The sequence below is a fragment of the Lissotriton vulgaris genome, chromosome 5, assembly GCF_964263255.1.
Source record: "Lissotriton vulgaris chromosome 5, aLisVul1.2, whole genome shotgun sequence".
NCBI lineage: Eukaryota > Metazoa > Chordata > Amphibia > Caudata > Salamandridae > Lissotriton > Lissotriton vulgaris.
The window spans coordinates 1,797,811,416-1,797,829,406 of NC_141693.1; the positions used below are offsets into that span (position 1 = coordinate 1,797,811,416).

General features: G+C 44.2%; 1 protein-coding gene across 2 annotated transcripts in view; it reads left to right on the forward strand.

Annotated features, from left to right (window-relative positions):
• Window positions 1-17,991, forward strand: part of ACLY (ATP citrate lyase) — a 320,315-nt gene that overhangs the window by 118,070 nt on the left and 184,254 nt on the right. For both annotated transcript variants that reach the window (XM_086924155.1, XM_086924154.1), the window contains exons 8-10: window positions 15,830-15,948; window positions 16,828-16,964; window positions 17,366-17,427. In XM_086924155.1, coding sequence (XP_086780281.1) covers window positions 15,830-15,948; window positions 16,828-16,964; window positions 17,366-17,427 — 318 coding nt within the window. The remainder of the gene's footprint in view (window positions 1-15,829; window positions 15,949-16,827; window positions 16,965-17,365; window positions 17,428-17,991) is intronic.

A 17,991-nucleotide genomic window follows, 5' to 3' on the forward strand; every position in this document is an offset into this window, starting at 1 on the left:
TGAAAAATGTTACCCGAGTGGGTTGCGTTGTCAGCCTCCAGCCCTCGCAGCCTTGGTGATCCTTCCAATAATCGGCATCTGTAATCCCAACATCGACGTTGTGCAGCGTCGACAGGGAAATGCAGCAATGCATCCGGGCTTCCTCCGCGGCCCAGGCGTGACCGCTGTTACATCAAAACACAGTTTTGCCCGCAGATAGAGGAAGCCACATCACAGGTAAGTTGTGCGCCAGTATTCTTTATTGAAGGCTGTTGCGAGGACAAACAGCGGACTTCACAGAAAATATTTAGCCCCAGCCTGACGCGTTTCGTGCAATTCACTTCTTCAAAGGCACAGGCATCACAGTCTTTGCACGCTGATTTTCGCACATTTGTTGAAATAATTAGTGCCGCCCCACTGGGCGTGGCCACACCTGTGGCCCTCTGGTCACTGTAGTGCTCGTTTCTCAAGTGAGCAAAGCGTGCATGGACTCTTCGTGAAAAATGTTACCCGAGTGGGTTGCGTTGTCAGCCTCCAGCCCTCGCAGCCTTGGTGATCCTTCCAATAATCGGCATCTGTAATCCCAACATCGACGTTGTGCAGCGTCGACAGGGAAATGCAGCAATGCATCCGGGCTTCCTCCGCGGCCCAGGCGTGACCGCTGTTACATCAAAACACAGTTTTGCCCGCAGATAGAGGAAGCCACATCACAGGTAAGTTGTGCGCCAGTATTCTTTATTGAAGGCTGTTGCGAGGACAAACAGCGGACTTCACAGAAAATATTTAGCCCCAGCCTGACGCGTTTCGTGCAATTCACTTCTTCAAAGGCACAGGCATCACAGTCTTTGCACGCTGATTTTCGCACATTTGTTGAAATAATTAGTGCCGCCCCACTGGGCGTGGCCACACCTGTGGCCCTCTGGCACAAATGTGCGAAAATCAGCGTGCAAAGACTGTGATGCCTGTGCCTTTGAAGAAGTGAATTGCACGAAACGCGTCAGGCTGGGGCTAAATATTTTCTGTGAAGTCCGCTGTTTGTCCTCGCAACAGCCTTCAATAAAGAATACTGGCGCACAATTTACCTGTGATGTGGCTTCCTCTATCTGCGGGCAAAACTGTGTTTTGATGTAACAGCGGTCACGCCTGGGCCGCGGAGGAAGCCCGGATGCATTGCTGCATTTCCCTGTCGACGCTGCACAACGTCGATGTTGGGATTACAGATGCCGATTATTGGAAGGATCACCAAGGCTGCGAGGGCTGGAGGCTGACAACGCAACCCACTCGGGTAACATTTTTCACGAAGAGTCCATGCACGCTTTGCTCACTTGAGAAACGAGCACTACAGTGACCAGAGGGCCACAGGTGTGGCCACGCCCAGTGGGGCGGCACTAATTATTTCAACAAATGTGCGAAAATCAGCGTGCAAAGACTGTGATGCCTGTGCCTTTGAAGAAGTGAATTGCACGAAACGCGTCAGGCTGGGGCTAAATATTTTCTGTGAAGTCCGCTGTTTGTCCTCGCAACAGCCTTCAATAAAGAATACTGGCGCACAATTTACCTGTGATGTGGCTTCCTCTATCTGCGGGCAAAACTGTGTTTTGATGTAACAGCGGTCACGCCTGGGCCGCGGAGGAAGCCCGGATGCATTGCTGCATTTCCCTGTCGACGCTGCACAACGTCGATGTTGGGATTACAGATGCCGATTATTGGAAGGATCACCAAGGCTGCGAGGGCTGGAGGCTGACAACGCAACCCACTCGGGTAACATTTTTCACGAAGAGTCCATGCACGCTTTGCTCACTTGAGAAACGAGCACTACAGTGACCAGAGGGCCACAGGTGTGGCCACGCCCAGTGGGGCGGCACTAATTATTTCAACAAATGTGCGAAAATCAGCGTGCAAAGACTGTGATGCCTGTGCCTTTGAAGAAGTGAATTGCACGAAACGCGTCAGGCTGGGGCTAAATATTTTCTGTGAAGTCCGCTGTTTGTCCTCGCAACAGCCTTCAATAAAGAATACTGGCGCACAATTTACCTGTGATGTGGCTTCCTCTATCTGCGGGCAAAACTGTGTTTTGATGTAACAGCGGTCACGCCTGGGCCGCGGAGGAAGCCCGGATGCATTGCTGCATTTCCCTGTCGACGCTGCACAACGTCGATGTTGGGATTACAGATGCCGATTATTGGAAGGATCACCAAGGCTGCGAGGGCTGGAGGCTGACAACGCAACCCACTCGGGTAACATTTTTCACGAAGAGTCCATGCACGCTTTGCTCACTTGAGAAACGAGCACTACAGTGACCAGAGGGCCACAGGTGTGGCCACGCCCAGTGGGGCGGCACTAATTATTTCAACAAATGTGCGAAAATCAGCGTGCAAAGACTGTGATGCCTGTGCCTTTGAAGAAGTGAATTGCACGAAACGCGTCAGGCTGGGGCTAAATATTTTCTGTGAAGTCCGCTGTTTGTCCTCGCAACAGCCTTCAATAAAGAATACTGGCGCACAATTTACCTGTGATGTGGCTTCCTCTATCTGCGGGCAAAACTGTGTTTTGATGTAACAGCGGTCACGCCTGGGCCGCGGAGGAAGCCCGGATGCATTGCTGCATTTCCCTGTCGACGCTGCACAACGTCGATGTTGGGATTACAGATGCCGATTATTGGAAGGATCACCAAGGCTGCGAGGGCTGGAGGCTGACAACGCAACCCACTCGGGTAACATTTTTCACGAAGAGTCCATGCACGCTTTGCTCACTTGAGAAACGAGCACTACAGTGACCAGAGGGCCACAGGTGTGGCCACGCCCAGTGGGGCGGCACTAATTATTTCAACAAATGTGCGAAAATCAGCGTGCAAAGACTGTGATGCCTGTGCCTTTGAAGAAGTGAATTGCACGAAACGCGTCAGGCTGGGGCTAAATATTTTCTGTGAAGTCCGCTGTTTGTCCTCGCAACAGCCTTCAATAAAGAATACTGGCGCACAATTTACCTGTGATGTGGCTTCCTCTATCTGCGGGCAAAACTGTGTTTTGATGTAACAGCGGTCACGCCTGGGCCGCGGAGGAAGCCCGGATGCATTGCTGCATTTCCCTGTCGACGCTGCACAACGTCGATGTTGGGATTACAGATGCCGATTATTGGAAGGATCACCAAGGCTGCGAGGGCTGGAGGCTGACAACGCAACCCACTCGGGTAACATTTTTCACGAAGAGTCCATGCACGCTTTGCTCACTTGAGAAACGAGCACTACAGTGACCAGAGGGCCACAGGTGTGGCCACGCCCAGTGGGGCGGCACTAATTATTTCAACAAATGTGCGAAAATCAGCGTGCAAAGACTGTGATGCCTGTGCCTTTGAAGAAGTGAATTGCACGAAACGCGTCAGGCTGGGGCTAAATATTTTCTGTGAAGTCCGCTGTTTGTCCTCGCAACAGCCTTCAATAAAGAATACTGGCGCACAATTTACCTGTGATGTGGCTTCCTCTATCTGCGGGCAAAACTGTGTTTTGATGTAACAGCGGTCACGCCTGGGCCGCGGAGGAAGCCCGGATGCATTGCTGCATTTCCCTGTCGACGCTGCACAACGTCGATGTTGGGATTACAGATGCCGATTATTGGAAGGATCACCAAGGCTGCGAGGGCTGGAGGCTGACAACGCAACCCACTCGGGTAACATTTTTCACGAAGAGTCCATGCACGCTTTGCTCACTTGAGAAACGAGCACTACAGTGACCAGAGGGCCACAGGTGTGGCCACGCCCAGTGGGGCGGCACTAATTATTTCAACAAATGTGCGAAAATCAGCGTGCAAAGACTGTGATGCCTGTGCCTTTGAAGAAGTGAATTGCACGAAACGCGTCAGGCTGGGGCTAAATATTTTCTGTGAAGTCCGCTGTTTGTCCTCGCAACAGCCTTCAATAAAGAATACTGGCGCACAATTTACCTGTGATGTGGCTTCCTCTATCTGCGGGCAAAACTGTGTTTTGATGTAACAGCGGTCACGCCTGGGCCGCGGAGGAAGCCCGGATGCATTGCTGCATTTCCCTGTCGACGCTGCACAACGTCGATGTTGGGATTACAGATGCCGATTATTGGAAGGATCACCAAGGCTGCGAGGGCTGGAGGCTGACAACGCAACCCACTCGGGTAACATTTTTCACGAAGAGTCCATGCACGCTTTGCTCACTTGAGAAACGAGCACTACAGTGACCAGAGGGCCACAGGTGTGGCCACGCCCAGTGGGGCGGCACTAATTATTTCAACAAATGTGCGAAAATCAGCGTGCAAAGACTGTGATGCCTGTGCCTTTGAAGAAGTGAATTGCACGAAACGCGTCAGGCTGGGGCTAAATATTTTCTGTGAAGTCCGCTGTTTGTCCTCGCAACAGCCTTCAATAAAGAATACTGGCGCACAATTTACCTGTGATGTGGCTTCCTCTATCTGCGGGCAAAACTGTGTTTTGATGTAACAGCGGTCACGCCTGGGCCGCGGAGGAAGCCCGGATGCATTGCTGCATTTCCCTGTCGACGCTGCACAACGTCGATGTTGGGATTACAGATGCCGATTATTGGAAGGATCACCAAGGCTGCGAGGGCTGGAGGCTGACAACGCAACCCACTCGGGTAACATTTTTCACGAAGAGTCCATGCACGCTTTGCTCACTTGAGAAACGAGCACTACAGTGACCAGAGGGCCACAGGTGTGGCCACGCCCAGTGGGGCGGCACTAATTATTTCAACAAATGTGCGAAAATCAGCGTGCAAAGACTGTGATGCCTGTGCCTTTGAAGAAGTGAATTGCACGAAACGCGTCAGGCTGGGGCTAAATATTTTCTGTGAAGTCCGCTGTTTGTCCTCGCAACAGCCTTCAATAAAGAATACTGGCGCACAATTTACCTGTGATGTGGCTTCCTCTATCTGCGGGCAAAACTGTGTTTTGATATATATATATATATATTTTTTTTTTAATTACAATGACATTAATAAACAATGTATTTAATAAATAAAAATAATTAAATATTTATTAATTACACTTTTATAAAAAATAATATAATATTTAAAAATAATATACTTACCTATACTTACGTTGTAATGGCATGCGTTGTAGTAGTATCTGCGATGTAATGTCATGCGTTGTAAAGGTATGCGTTGTAAAGGGTCCTGCGTTGTAAAAAGTCCGTTGTAATGGTATGTGTGGTAAAAGTATGCATTTTAACGTCATACATCCGGTTGTATTGGCTGTATAAAAAGGCCTAGTAAGTTGTGAAATGACCAAACTTGGCGTAAGAAGGGTTTAGATTTCTGAAGAGTAGAGTCTATTTTGTTTCATGCAACGAAGAGAGGTTAACTTGAAGGTGTTATTGTAAATATTATTTTCTGCTTTTCTTGTGTAAACAAATCCATGCCCACAAGGGCCGTATTACAGTAAGTGCACCGTGGTGCAACAGGTGGTTGCGCCCACTTTTGCGTGCCCCCGGGGCACTGTGGTATAGCAGAAGGGAGCGCATACGCTTGTGCATCCCCTTCAGTAATACTGATTGCGCTAGTGCACTTGTAGCGCCATTGCTACCTACCTTCAGGGGGTGTTCCCTCATTTGCATGGGGTTGTGCCCTATGCAAATTAGGGCATTCCTTTGTGCCCATGCCGTATTACCAACGCAGGCACAGATGAAAAGAAGCTTTTGGGACACACTGAGTGCGCTGCCTGAGAGCAGCTCTCTGGAGGGTGGGGATGGGGGCCCTATAGACCCCCCCCCCCCCCACCCCTAAATACACCCCCTTGCTGGCAGGTGCAGTTACAGATTGAAACTGCCTGCAAGGAGATCTCTAATTCCTGTAAAAGTGCCGGCTGGTGCCGCCTGCACTGTGAAAACACAAAGCGACGGCAAACAGCGCTCCGCGTTTTCACATGAAGGTGCTTCCCTGGGTCCAGCGCAAGTTCGTGCCTGCCCTGGGAGCAGCGCATTCACCCTAATAGGGCACACTTTCATTGTTTGCACCTAGCTCACCTTTTAGTAGGTGATACTGACTCAAACAATGAAAATGCATAATACGGCCCCAGGTGTGATGGAAATATTATTGTAGTTTCTCCATTCACAAAAGATGGTTTTTAGTCCCACTGTTCGTAGTATGTCAAGGAGATCAGGGAGACTCGTGCCTTGGAGGGGGCAGAAACCAGGACCCAAGTGTTACAGTAATGAAGTTACGTGTGATGTTTGTTTGAAAGATATAGTTTCTGGAGCATCCCAGTTCTACCTAAAATCGTATAACTGTTTGCAAGAGGAAAACGCATGCTCTAACTCTGCATTGTTTTCTTGGTTGTTCCAGCAATTGTTCAACAGACCCACCTTAAAAAGTTTTCCTGTATTCCAGAAGGCCCTCTGCATAGACAACTATTTACATTGTGATAATATGAGACAGATTACAATCTTTGTAGCATATGTAAGAATATCAGACCAATTTAGTTCTGATAAAGTGTATATGTTTCGCCAAGCACACGTCTTCTCCCAATTCTTTATAGTGGGTGCAAGTTTATTCTTTATCCTTGCTTTCCAGGAGTTTGGATATTCATGCAGTTTTGAGGCCTTAATGATACATTTGTTTTTAAAACGTGAATATGCTCAGAGTTATGGGTCTTTTTTTATTTTATGCATTGTGAAGAATGTTGTGGAACTGCAAATTGGGTAACCTGTACTCGTTTTGTAGCATTGCAGAAGATCCTGGCTGCTATTCATGAGAGGCAGGATCTAGGATAAATAATATCCCCTACTTGGCTAGTCCATTTCTTCCATCAGATATTTTTCCACTTTATTATGATGTACGGATTATACCGGAGCAAGGATAGGTCTTGAGGCGCATATTGTTTTATAGAAATATTAGTCCCATAAAACGAAGTCTTTAAATGATGTTGTGCAAGTGGGGAGGTTTTAGGAACTTCCTTCTCAGAGTAGACATAGGAGTTGGAGGTTTTAGCAGATCATTTTCACTCTGTATCAATGGGGCTAGAAATGCTTTGTCTGTCATCTTAAGGCTTGCCTGTCCAGGGAGACAGTTTGGCATATATAAATATTATGTAAGCTGATATTACCTCCCACCCCAAAGTTTTATTTATTCCGAGTTTTGGTAGGGAGGTTCGGGCTTTTTTATTTTTTTCAAACCATGTCCAATATGAGTTTGTCAATCGATGGTGGGGTAGTTGTAGTGGGGATATACAAGTTATAAAGTTAATCTGGGTTGCAATTGTCATTTATCATTCTATCCTTCCCCACCAGACTTACATTTAGGGGACCAGGTGTCAGTTTGTCTTTTTATATACAGTGTGTTTTCTATATTGTTCCTTGAATAGTCTATGTATCTTTTGAACTGCTTGCCGTCTATTTTGAGTGCTGTCTCAGATTTGCCCTCGCGACTATCATTGGGAGGCATAGATTGTTTAGGAGAAAGACTTCAGTTTTCTCACGGCTAATTGTATCGAGGATGCATGGAATGGCTAACTAGGCATCTTCTGAAAAGATTAGTATGTCATCTGTGTCCACAGACAGTTTTTGGGTCCGAGTGAGTAAAGATAATCTTTTATATTTGGATTAATGTGGATAGTTGCTAGAAGCGGTTTTGTTGCTAATAACAAAAGTAAGGGTGAAAAGAGAGGCAACCCGGTCTGGTGCCCTTCGCAAGACTGCATTCTAATCCCGCCCCTCACGCACCTGAGGATAAGCAGACACTAGCCAAAAATATTCAAATATTGTGTTCATCTAGTCCCATGTCAAATTTGCATAGCGCTGATGAAGCTTTCAGAAAGCATTATTAAAGAACTCCCCTTGTCGAACGCCGTGGCCGTCATGGGGAGGGAGGGAGGGAGGGGATATAGTCATTTACCCGGTCTATCACATGGCAAAATAGCCTTGTGTTATCAGCGGCAAATCTGCCCTTTACAAATCTTGTTTGAGTGGGGTCTATTAAGTGAGAGAAACTTCTGCAGTCGTGTGGGTAGTACTTAGACCGATACCTCTACTCAATATAAATTGTACAATATAGGCTGTTATTTTTAGTTTCTAAAGGGGTCTTTGTGTATCCCCAAAATAATGACTTCCCACATTTTGGTTTTTAGTTTAGATTTTCCTGTCTTTATCGGACGTTAAACATTTTGGATTTTGATTTACGGTTATTTGCCAGAAATTACCCAGTCTTGTTTTACTCTGAGTCTTTTCACCTTGATGTTAGTCTCCCAGAGGTGGACTTTACTACTTATAATTTTGTTGTATTAATTTTATAGTGGATTCAAATTGTTAATCATCTGTACGTCTGCATGTTGCGATAGGATGTTTTCTAAAGAATTCTATATTTTTAGGTATGAGAATCCTTACTGCATTACTTTGAGCTCAGGCTACCACACAGTGCAGGGTCAGGTAGGACTCGCTGGACATCTTTTGCATCTTCATATACATGATATATTTTTTGCAACCAATCTGTTCTTTAGTGTCGCTTAAGAATGCATGGAGTGCTTGTTTAAACCTTTAACAGTTAGTGAGACAAGTTTGAGTTTGGCTCTGGATTCACAGTGTAGATCTTCCTTTGCATATTGTTTTTTGTTGGAAACTTCTTTCTCTTTCAAACCCATTCCTTTCTCCTTTCCATTACTTTGCATTTATTCTCAACTCTCAGAAATACCTTCAGTGAGCTCAGGTGCTTGATGCATTTATACTAAAGTCCTCTAGCTTTTCATGTGTATTGAAAACAAAGCTTACCCCACCATGCTTCCTTCCCAGATGCCTGTACAGGTAGTTGAATTTCTTTTCTTTCTAATTCCCACTATCGTTCAGTAACCTTCAAAAAGTATCCAGCTAAGCGTGCCTTTTTTACTTCAATGTTTATTCGCCATTCTGCATTCATGGCTCCATCTCCTACTGCGATGGCACAACCATAACATCAAAAGGGTACTGCCCCGGGATGCAAAATGTTGTATCAAAATGTCCTTTCTTACATGTGGATTATCTCATTGCTTACTATTAAAGCTTCACTGTTTTGTTGCTGCATGACCCACTTCATCTTTTTGGTGTGCATGTTTGTAACATTTGATTCTGCCATTTAACCACTGATGGAGGACAAAATCTCAGTCACTTTTGTCTTCCTCTCCTAGTTGGGAAGGCAGGCTGCAGGGTTATATCAATCTGTATCTGTTGTTTAGGATTACTTTATGTCTCTGGTTTCAGGATTCTCCTCTTAGTAGCGTTGATCGAGTTTAGTCTCACAGCAGGATCGATTTAAGAAACTGCAGCAGCGTGGTTCTCCTCATGCATCCTATGATGACTTCTTTCTGCTGGTACAGAGACCATTTTGCCAACAATCCTCTTTCCCGGACGAGATTCCTTCTGATTTAGACTCTGCAATCTGTAATTACAATCAATGGCTGCCATGTTCCTTAAACCAGTTGACCCCAGTTAAAAGACATCGCAACTGTAAGACCAACCCTCCAAAACCTTGGTTCAACGAAAACCTTTGACATCAAAAACAGAAATGTCGTAGATTTAGAAAGAAAAGTGAGGTTGTATTAAGAGTGATGGCAAAGAAACTTATAAAGCCTCTATTCAAACTTACAAAAAGCTTATCCAAGTTGAAAAAACTCATTATTTCACAGCCAAAATTGAAGCTATAAAAACTCCTCTAAGGAAATGTCTGTAACAGTTAAACACTCTCTGCAATAACCTGGTATCTTTTTTCCAAGACAGAATCAAATCCGTATAAAACTCTTTTTTTTTTTTTTTTTTTTTTGTAGCAAATCAATCCCTTGACCAGACAACTGGCCAGGTAGCCATGAGCCCTTCTTCAATAACTGAGGTGTCCATGAATCTCTTAGGCAGGTAACCGCTCCATGATGCAGCAGCTGTTGATTCTTCTTTGCCTACCGGCAAGTCTTTTTTTTATATGAAGAATTTAGCACCTTATCGATATTTTCTGTTTTGACTGTAGATCAAGATTTAACTTGTTTTAGGAAATCAAACATCTGATCTCCACGGGAGCCCGGTCCCCCCATAATGCTTCTTGTACCCAAGGTTAATGCTGCTCACCTCTACCTGCATCTTTAATCAAATATTCAGTTCGAGATATTTTTCAAAGGAGTAGACAATAGCTTCCATCTATCCGCTCCAAAAAAAAACTAACTTCGATGCAAGCGACCCTAACCACTACAGGTCGCTCTCCCGTTTATCATTCCCAGCCAAAACTGTTGAGAAGGCCATCAATCAGGAATTGACCACCTTTTATAAATAGCAATCCGATTTTAAACGTAACTCAGTTTGGGTTTCGTAGTCCTCCTAGCACAGAGCATGCATTCATTATTGCCACTGTAGAAATTAGGAAGCCCTGATTTTATTAGACCTCTTGGCCGCGTTTGACACGGTCAACCATGACCACCTGGTTGACCGACTTGCCTCAATCAGAATTAAAGACAGTCTTGTCACTCTTACCATCTTTTCTAACAGTGGAGATTTTTCATCACGGTCTTTCTCTTTGTCATGTGGGGTGCCAGAGTGGTCTTCCTTAAGCCCCACTCTCTTCAATCTCTATGTTACCCCGCTGGCGGGTCTGATTAAATCGAATGGTTTTGCTCTAGTCTTCTACTCCGACGATACTCAGATCGTCGTGTGGGTGGCTGTTAATCCAGATGCCACCGCAGTTACATTTCATGACTTTATGCTTCATATAGGCAGTTGGATGTTGGACAGTTGTCTGAAGTTACTCTTGAAAAACCAAGGTTCTATTGTTTGGCAACAATGCTTCCTTCTAGTCTCCCATTTGTGGGCCTCCAGATCTTGGAAACCTGGGGGTAATTATTTACACCAATTTATCTTAGAGGGTCAGATTACCCAGATCACTTCTTTATCATGTCTTTTCATCTTGAAACTTCTTGGGAAGGTTCTGTCCTACATTCCAATGGCCTTGTAAAAACAGTAGTCATGGCTCTTATTACCTCCTAATTAGACTTTTGTAATGCACTGTTCACAAACATTAAAAAACGCTTACTGAACAAGCTACAGATGCTTTAAAAATGCAGCCGCACGACTGCTTCTGGACATTACCAGACAAAAGTCTGTGTCTCAAGCCTTGGCTCAACAACATTTGCTCCCTATTGGAGAGCACATCCAGTTCAAGTCCCTTTGTATGTTTAAGTCCCTACATGGCTTGGGCCCAGCCTATCTAGCACAAAGCTTCTGACATTACACCCCAACAAGATCTCTCCGTTCCTCTAGTGGTAATCTCATAGTCCCCAAATTCAAAAGAGCATTATGGGGTGGGAAGAGTTTTGTAACCTGCACAGCAAGGCTGTGGAACTCCAGAATAAATCAAACCTGCTTGAATTTTGGAAAAGCTTAAAAACTTGGCTATTCCACCAGTAAATCTTCTTGATGCCATTGTATGCTGCATTGTTCAGTAGGTTTAGCGCCTGAGTTTGTTCTATTCCAATTAAGCATGGGCGAATTTTGCGAATCTCGCGTTTGCGAATTTTGCGGATTTGCGAACTCGCAATCCGCAAAATCCGCGAATTCTCGCGAATTTGCGGATTTTTTTTTTGTGTTTGCGCGGGTTTCTGCCAGTTCGCGAGGGTTTTGTACAATTTCGCAAATTGCGAACTTACCTGTCGGGTCGCAAGTTTCGCGAACTTGTTGTTTCTACGTGTCCAACCTGTTTGGGACACTCTTCTTCGTCACTGCCACTCTCTGTCACCACTGCCACTCTGACTACTCATGCCACCCTCTGGCCCACCCATGCCACCCTCTGTTTCATCACAGCACCCTCTGGTTGTCCAGTCAGTGTACATTATTGTGGCAACGCAAGCACACCTTCCCTGCCTCAAGTGTCCTGAATTAATTTGGGGCTGATTAATGTGTCACAGAATATTTTTTTAGCTGGCACCTGCTTCCTTAGTGCTTCCTGATTAGTGATCTTTTGCACTTGCTAAGTGCTTTCATTGTTGCAAAATTAGTTACAACACCTGCCCTGCCCCAACTGACAATAATGAATTAGGGGCTGATTAATGGATTTGAACTTCCAGCCTGGCTCCTGCTTGTCTCCCTTAGCTGTAATTCAGGACCTTTGTGGCATATGTGTAACTATTCTGAGGTTCAGAGCAGGGTCACATAATAGTTGCAACTGGCAACTGAACTCTGGAGGGGCCCCTCAGGAAGCACTACAGGAAATGGCTACTAATGATGAGCCTGAACTTTTGAACCTGGTAAGTAGTTTCAGTTTTGCTAAGATCGTATTTCTGCAATTTTGCACTTATTCGCGGGGCGCGAAGTTGTACTGGGAAGCCGCGAACTCACGCGAACAGTGCGAGCAAAATCCGCTGCTCGCGGATTTGCGGATTTTGCGGGAGATTCGCGAATCTTGCGGATTGCAAATTTACCGAAAATCCGCAAAATCCGCGAGCGAAACAGATTTTCCGCCCATGCTTAATTCCAATCACCCTGATGTTGTCTATTGGCATCTTTTTCTTTGCATTTATTTTCAACTGTTTAATTTTGAGAAACCTCTGTCTTAGCTGATCCACATATTTCCTGATGTCTAACACAGTGGTTAATAGGCATGTAGCATCTCTTCCTTTACAATTAACACTGCCAGGCAATTTGTCAAATTTCTCTTATTAAAGTAGCAACCTCCTCCTTTCTCGAAATTGCCTGCTGCTTTATTCATGTCGGCCAATGAGAGGTATTTTCATGCCTTTAGGCTTAGCAATAAAAGTCTTGTAGTTTACGGTTTCTAGTTTACATTTTTGTTGTGTGTGTGTGATTTCTAACGCACCTCCGAGGGGTTATCAGTGTCCGGTTCACATTCACTTTCTTTGCCGGGCTCTTGTGCATTTACGTTATGTCACTCTTGACAGCTGGACTAAATGGTGGGTGGGGAGGGAATCTCTTGTTACTTAGTAATCTTACTAGTCTGACTATAGGCCCCTGCAGTCCTCCTTTTTCAGTCACCATTTTAAAATGTTAGTGACTTTGGCTGAGGTATTTTTGTCCTCTTTGCACTTCAGTTCTCAGTTCTGTTCACCTTGAACATAGCAACACTCATGCCCAGTTTTTCCCAGTGCTCCCCTCCACATGAGAGCTGTAGACACTTTCTCCTCAGATTTCCTGTTTGCATGCGCCCTTGTCTCCCTCAAGAAGCTGGAGACATTGGCTTGAGACAAAGTCTGAACTACTCAGATGCATCACTCATTGACGGATGACAGCACCAGGTTAGGCAGTAAATTGTTTTCTGACCAGAATTCAGTCGCAAAACATTGATGCATACCATTCCGATTCGGTATTTAGAAGGAACGCCCGTTCCAAATACTGAATCGGTGTATGGTGGCAAACCAAAGTTCCGATTCGGTAACATGCAATTTGGGTTTGATACATATCATAATGCTTTTTTGTAGGTGCAAATGGACCAATTCTGCTAATCAGCCCGTTTGCAACTGGACAAAATCTTGATACATGTGGCCCCAAATGTTAAAGTACAGGACTGCAGTCTGCCATCACCCCTTTTCTATTTTCTCTTTTGTCATTCATCCCTCTAGTTACATCGCTTTGTATCAGAATCCTCTGTTATCCAAAAGTCTCAAAACAAATCTTTCCGTTGGGCTGCGAGGCATCATTGTACACTTTTGCTAATTCATTTTCTGAGTCGTCATTTTTTTCAGTCTGAACAATAAAAAAAGGGAACGGCAGGCATCGTCAAAAAGATGGCCATTTCCAAAAACCAATGAAAAAACATGAGAAAGGAAGGAAGAGTGTAATGTGGGTGAGGAGGAGGAGCCCACAATGCATTTAAAAAAAAAATTGTTTTCAGGGTATTTTCAACTGAAAACACGACTTGCTGTCTATTCCCAGGGAACACCCACTCTCTTGTTATGTTAGTAGACGAATGGCCACCTATTCTACCTTGTGTGGGGAAGTAAATGCGACAAGCTGAAATTGAGTTAGAGATTTCAGGGTTTTTTTTTTTTTACGACTCATGGTAAGTACACGCCTAAATTGAACCTGCATATAGTAACTTTGGTAGTGCATGTAAACTAGTGTTTGTTATAACATGTTTACACCTGCAAACCGTTTACCCTCATGTAAATAGTCCTACTACTCATTGAAATGGGTGTGGTCATTCTGTGACTGGGATGCCTGCCTAAGTAGCGGAACACCCTGAGGGGAGCAATTCCGTAGGTGTTCACCAAGGTTTGGCTAGCTGAATTCTTCCCCTGAAATGGTCAGAGTTATTTAGTCAAGAGCAGGCCTAAGTCCTTTCCAGGGTGGGGAAAGGAAGCCATTGTCCCAGAAATGTGTCCCGGTGTCGAAGAAGGGATTTTTCCATTGCGTGGGTGAGGTAGGAGGGATTCTTCTGAGAGAAGCAAAAAAAGCAAGTGGGAAGTTAACTTCAAACCTAGTGATTAGCACTCAAGAATACATTTCTGCGTTGTTGTTTTTTTTTCCTTTTCAGATCTAAAGGTTTTGCTGCTTTCACATTTTCTTGCCTTGTTACTATAAACATTTTCCTGTAGGTGTTTTTGGCTGATAGATTTTCAGTTTGTTTTTTTATGCATTAAACATGCATCAGACCCGCAGATTTACTGAAAATGTCAGTCTGTGCAAACCGTATCAAACAAGTGCGGATGGGGTGTATGCTCCACTCTGAATGAGGCGCTAACTGTCAGAAAGATCCACCAGTTGCTCTAGATGCTCTTTGAGATCACAGAAACCTAAATGTATGCAGTCAGTTGCTTTGGTTAAGTAGACCATGTTTACAAAATCAAAAAACAAACCACTGATGCGGATATGTTAAAATGTACCGAGAAACTCCTGATGCATTCCCGTCATACTTTTTTTTTTTCCTTCCAAGGACGTTTTCCTGAAATTCTGTCTATTCAAACTGATACAAGCATGTACTTAGTCTGTTTTATTTGTGAGCCGGAGTGTTCTGTTCATTTCTTATGAGCCCGGTACAGCTGATTCTACTTTATATTTACGTAGTGATGAGCAAAATATGCAATATGCACAATTTAGTCTGAATGAATATTAGCTTTTTAAGGGTGCATACTACTACATCATGAATGGTCTTTTAGTGCCATCTCTGTTGGCGTCTCCGGCATATCTATAATCTATCAGTCAGTGTTTTACTGCATTAATGTGATAACTGACACCAATGATCAGTGAAGATAATCGAAGTCTAGGGTCAAAATAGGAAAGCAAAATAAAGTGTTGGAACTGCTTCTGAACAACGCAATCAAGCATACCATCCTCATCAGAATTGACTCAAAATTAGCACTCTGTCAGAAAACTTGTAAAGTCCACCATTGAGCAATTTCTGGGGGTTCAAAACCTGATCTCGGTTTGCCCCACGTAGGTTTATTCCACACTGGCGGATGTGGGGTAGGCTGGGCACTGGCTCCAAGTTTATTATGACAGGGTGACACTGGGAGAATTCCTATGGCCAACATATTTATAAATCCTTGGACTGTACACTCCTATACTAGCAAAGTGATATTTAGCGTTCTTAAAACTCCAGCGTGTTTGTTCCTGTGCCGGTACACAACCAGTTTGTTTGCTGTTTGCTTAAATGCTAATAAAAAATCCACACTGGCAGGCCTTAGGTGTAGCTTACCTTGCTTTGGAGGCTTTTGGGCCAAAGTGTTATAATCTGTCAGTTTCAGATCCCTGGTATACTACAAATACCCCTTTTGTTTATTTTAGTAATTTCCGAATTGCATTTTTACAGTTCAGTTACTATGTAGCTGAAAGACCTGCTCTACCCGGCCTACCTACTTGTTACTTGAACCCCGTTCTCCTTTGACCGTCTTCAAAAGAATCTCTGCTTCTGCTTGCAGGAAGCCTACATTGCCGACTTGGATGCCAAGAGTGGTGCCAGCCTGAAGCTGACCATCTTGAACCCACGTGGACGAATCTGGACCATGGTGGCTGGTGGGGGCGCTTCTGTTGTCTACAGGTAAAGAGCTGGCGCTGCCCCTTGAGCTCTTGCTATCACTTTTATTTCATAGAAAATGCCTAGCAGCCCCATGAATGAGAAGAATGGTGAGCTGGGAGGTAGAGAAAGGCAGAAGAGCTGAAAAAGCGTAGTCTGTATCGAAGGCTTTATGGTAGGTATATGGCAAGCTCCATTAGGACCTGGTTAAGAAAAATGAGGAACTCTGATCAAGTTTAAGGACACTTTTGGGGGGATGGAGGACATTAGCCCTCTGCATAAACCTTCGGGGCAGTTCTTTGGTTCTATGGAAAGAAACCATATAAACATTTTTAATTAACTACAAAAACATTTATTTTTCTTGAAGATCATTAGTGCTGTGGTGCAAATAACTAGAATAGAGTTTGACTATTAGTTTGCAGTATCACGATATAGCAATACACTGAGTTGAGCAGGTCAGTAGTTTACATTCCAATGATGCTGGGTTACTGTGAGTGCAAAATTGGTCACAGCTGACTGATTTTGAAGTTTTATCAAGGATGCCACGTTCAATCGTTTTTTTTACCTGTTTTAGCATGCTTTATGGCACAGGACCTCCTTTCCACTCCATTCATCCATTGGATCTGTTAGAGTTTTACATCCAGGGATATTATGCGTTGCTGTACAATGTTTATTTTCCTGAACCAAATGCTTTTGTGTTACCATTTTGAAGCTTCTGATGCAAATGTTGCATGTGTATATATAGAAAAATTCTAGTGTGCTTTCTGGAATTGTATAGGCTTGTCCTCCTCTTTACTGTCTGGTGAGGTATAGGCTAACTGTATGGTGAAGTCTTCTGTGCAGCAAGTAATGGATACCTCTGGTAAATGCCTGCATGATCAGATGTGCTTCCTCTTTCTTCAGTGACACTATTTGTGACCTTGGTGGAGTTGATGAACTGGCAAACTATGGGGAATATTCTGGTGCCCCCAGTGAGCAACAGACATATGATTACGCCAAGACAATTTTGTCCCTCATGACTCGAGAGAAGCACGTTGACGGTAAGATAATTACATCATCATTCAACCTAAATTCTTCTGAATGTAGAGGGACTGATAGCCCGTATTAGCTCTGAGATCTTTCCCCTACCCCCCTGCACGCCCATTGTTCCCTAAGTGGGGACTGCATGTTCAGTTTTAATTGGCTGAGAGTGAGCTTTGACCCAATGAGGGCAATGATCTTTTACTCATTACAAATCCACAAAACCTTGGCTGCGATGTGTTGGAATAACCTTCTCATGCATCCTATAAATGTTTTCTTAGATTCGGCTAGCAGTGAAATCAAAATCTCACTCCCCCAGCTGTCTTTTCCCCTGTCCTTCACAGTCTGTGTACAGAATGTTGATCTTTGAAGACTTTGCATCAAACATTTCTAGTTGAAACACTGTCCTTTCACCCTTTAGGCAAGGTCCTGATTATTGGAGGCAGTATTGCCAACTTCACAAATGTAGCTGCTACATTCAAGGTAAGAAATATACTTGTGCAAAATGCTCAGTTGCATGTTCCAATGTTGAATAGTGTAATATATGTTGTAGCTGTAATAGTTTTAAGACGTTGGGGTGGGATCAAAGTCTGCCCCATGCCATCTTTAACTTTCTTTCTCTTTCACAGTTACTCCCTCTCCAAAACATTTCAATTGTAACGTAACGATGATTAAATCCGATGCCCAGTCATTTGCACAGCAGCCTTTTATTTTCAGCAGTCCTAACGGTCACTGTTTGATAAATGTGTGGAAATCTTAATTAAACTGGGCTCACTGCGTGACCCATTTTAAATTGACATTTTGTTTGGAGGTGGGGGGGTGTTAGGTAGAGGGGCAGCAATGTGATGCTCCCCACCCTGACCAATCTGTGTCCTCTTTCCCTGAAGAACTTTGGTGTTCTGAGATGTTATTATAGACGTATTTCCCTACTGCCTAATGTTTGCAAAATTCTAGAAAAAATAGTAAATAGGCACATCACAGATTTTCTGCAAACCAACAATATTCATCCTACCAGGACAGGTTTTCTTGCTGGTTGCAGCACCGAAA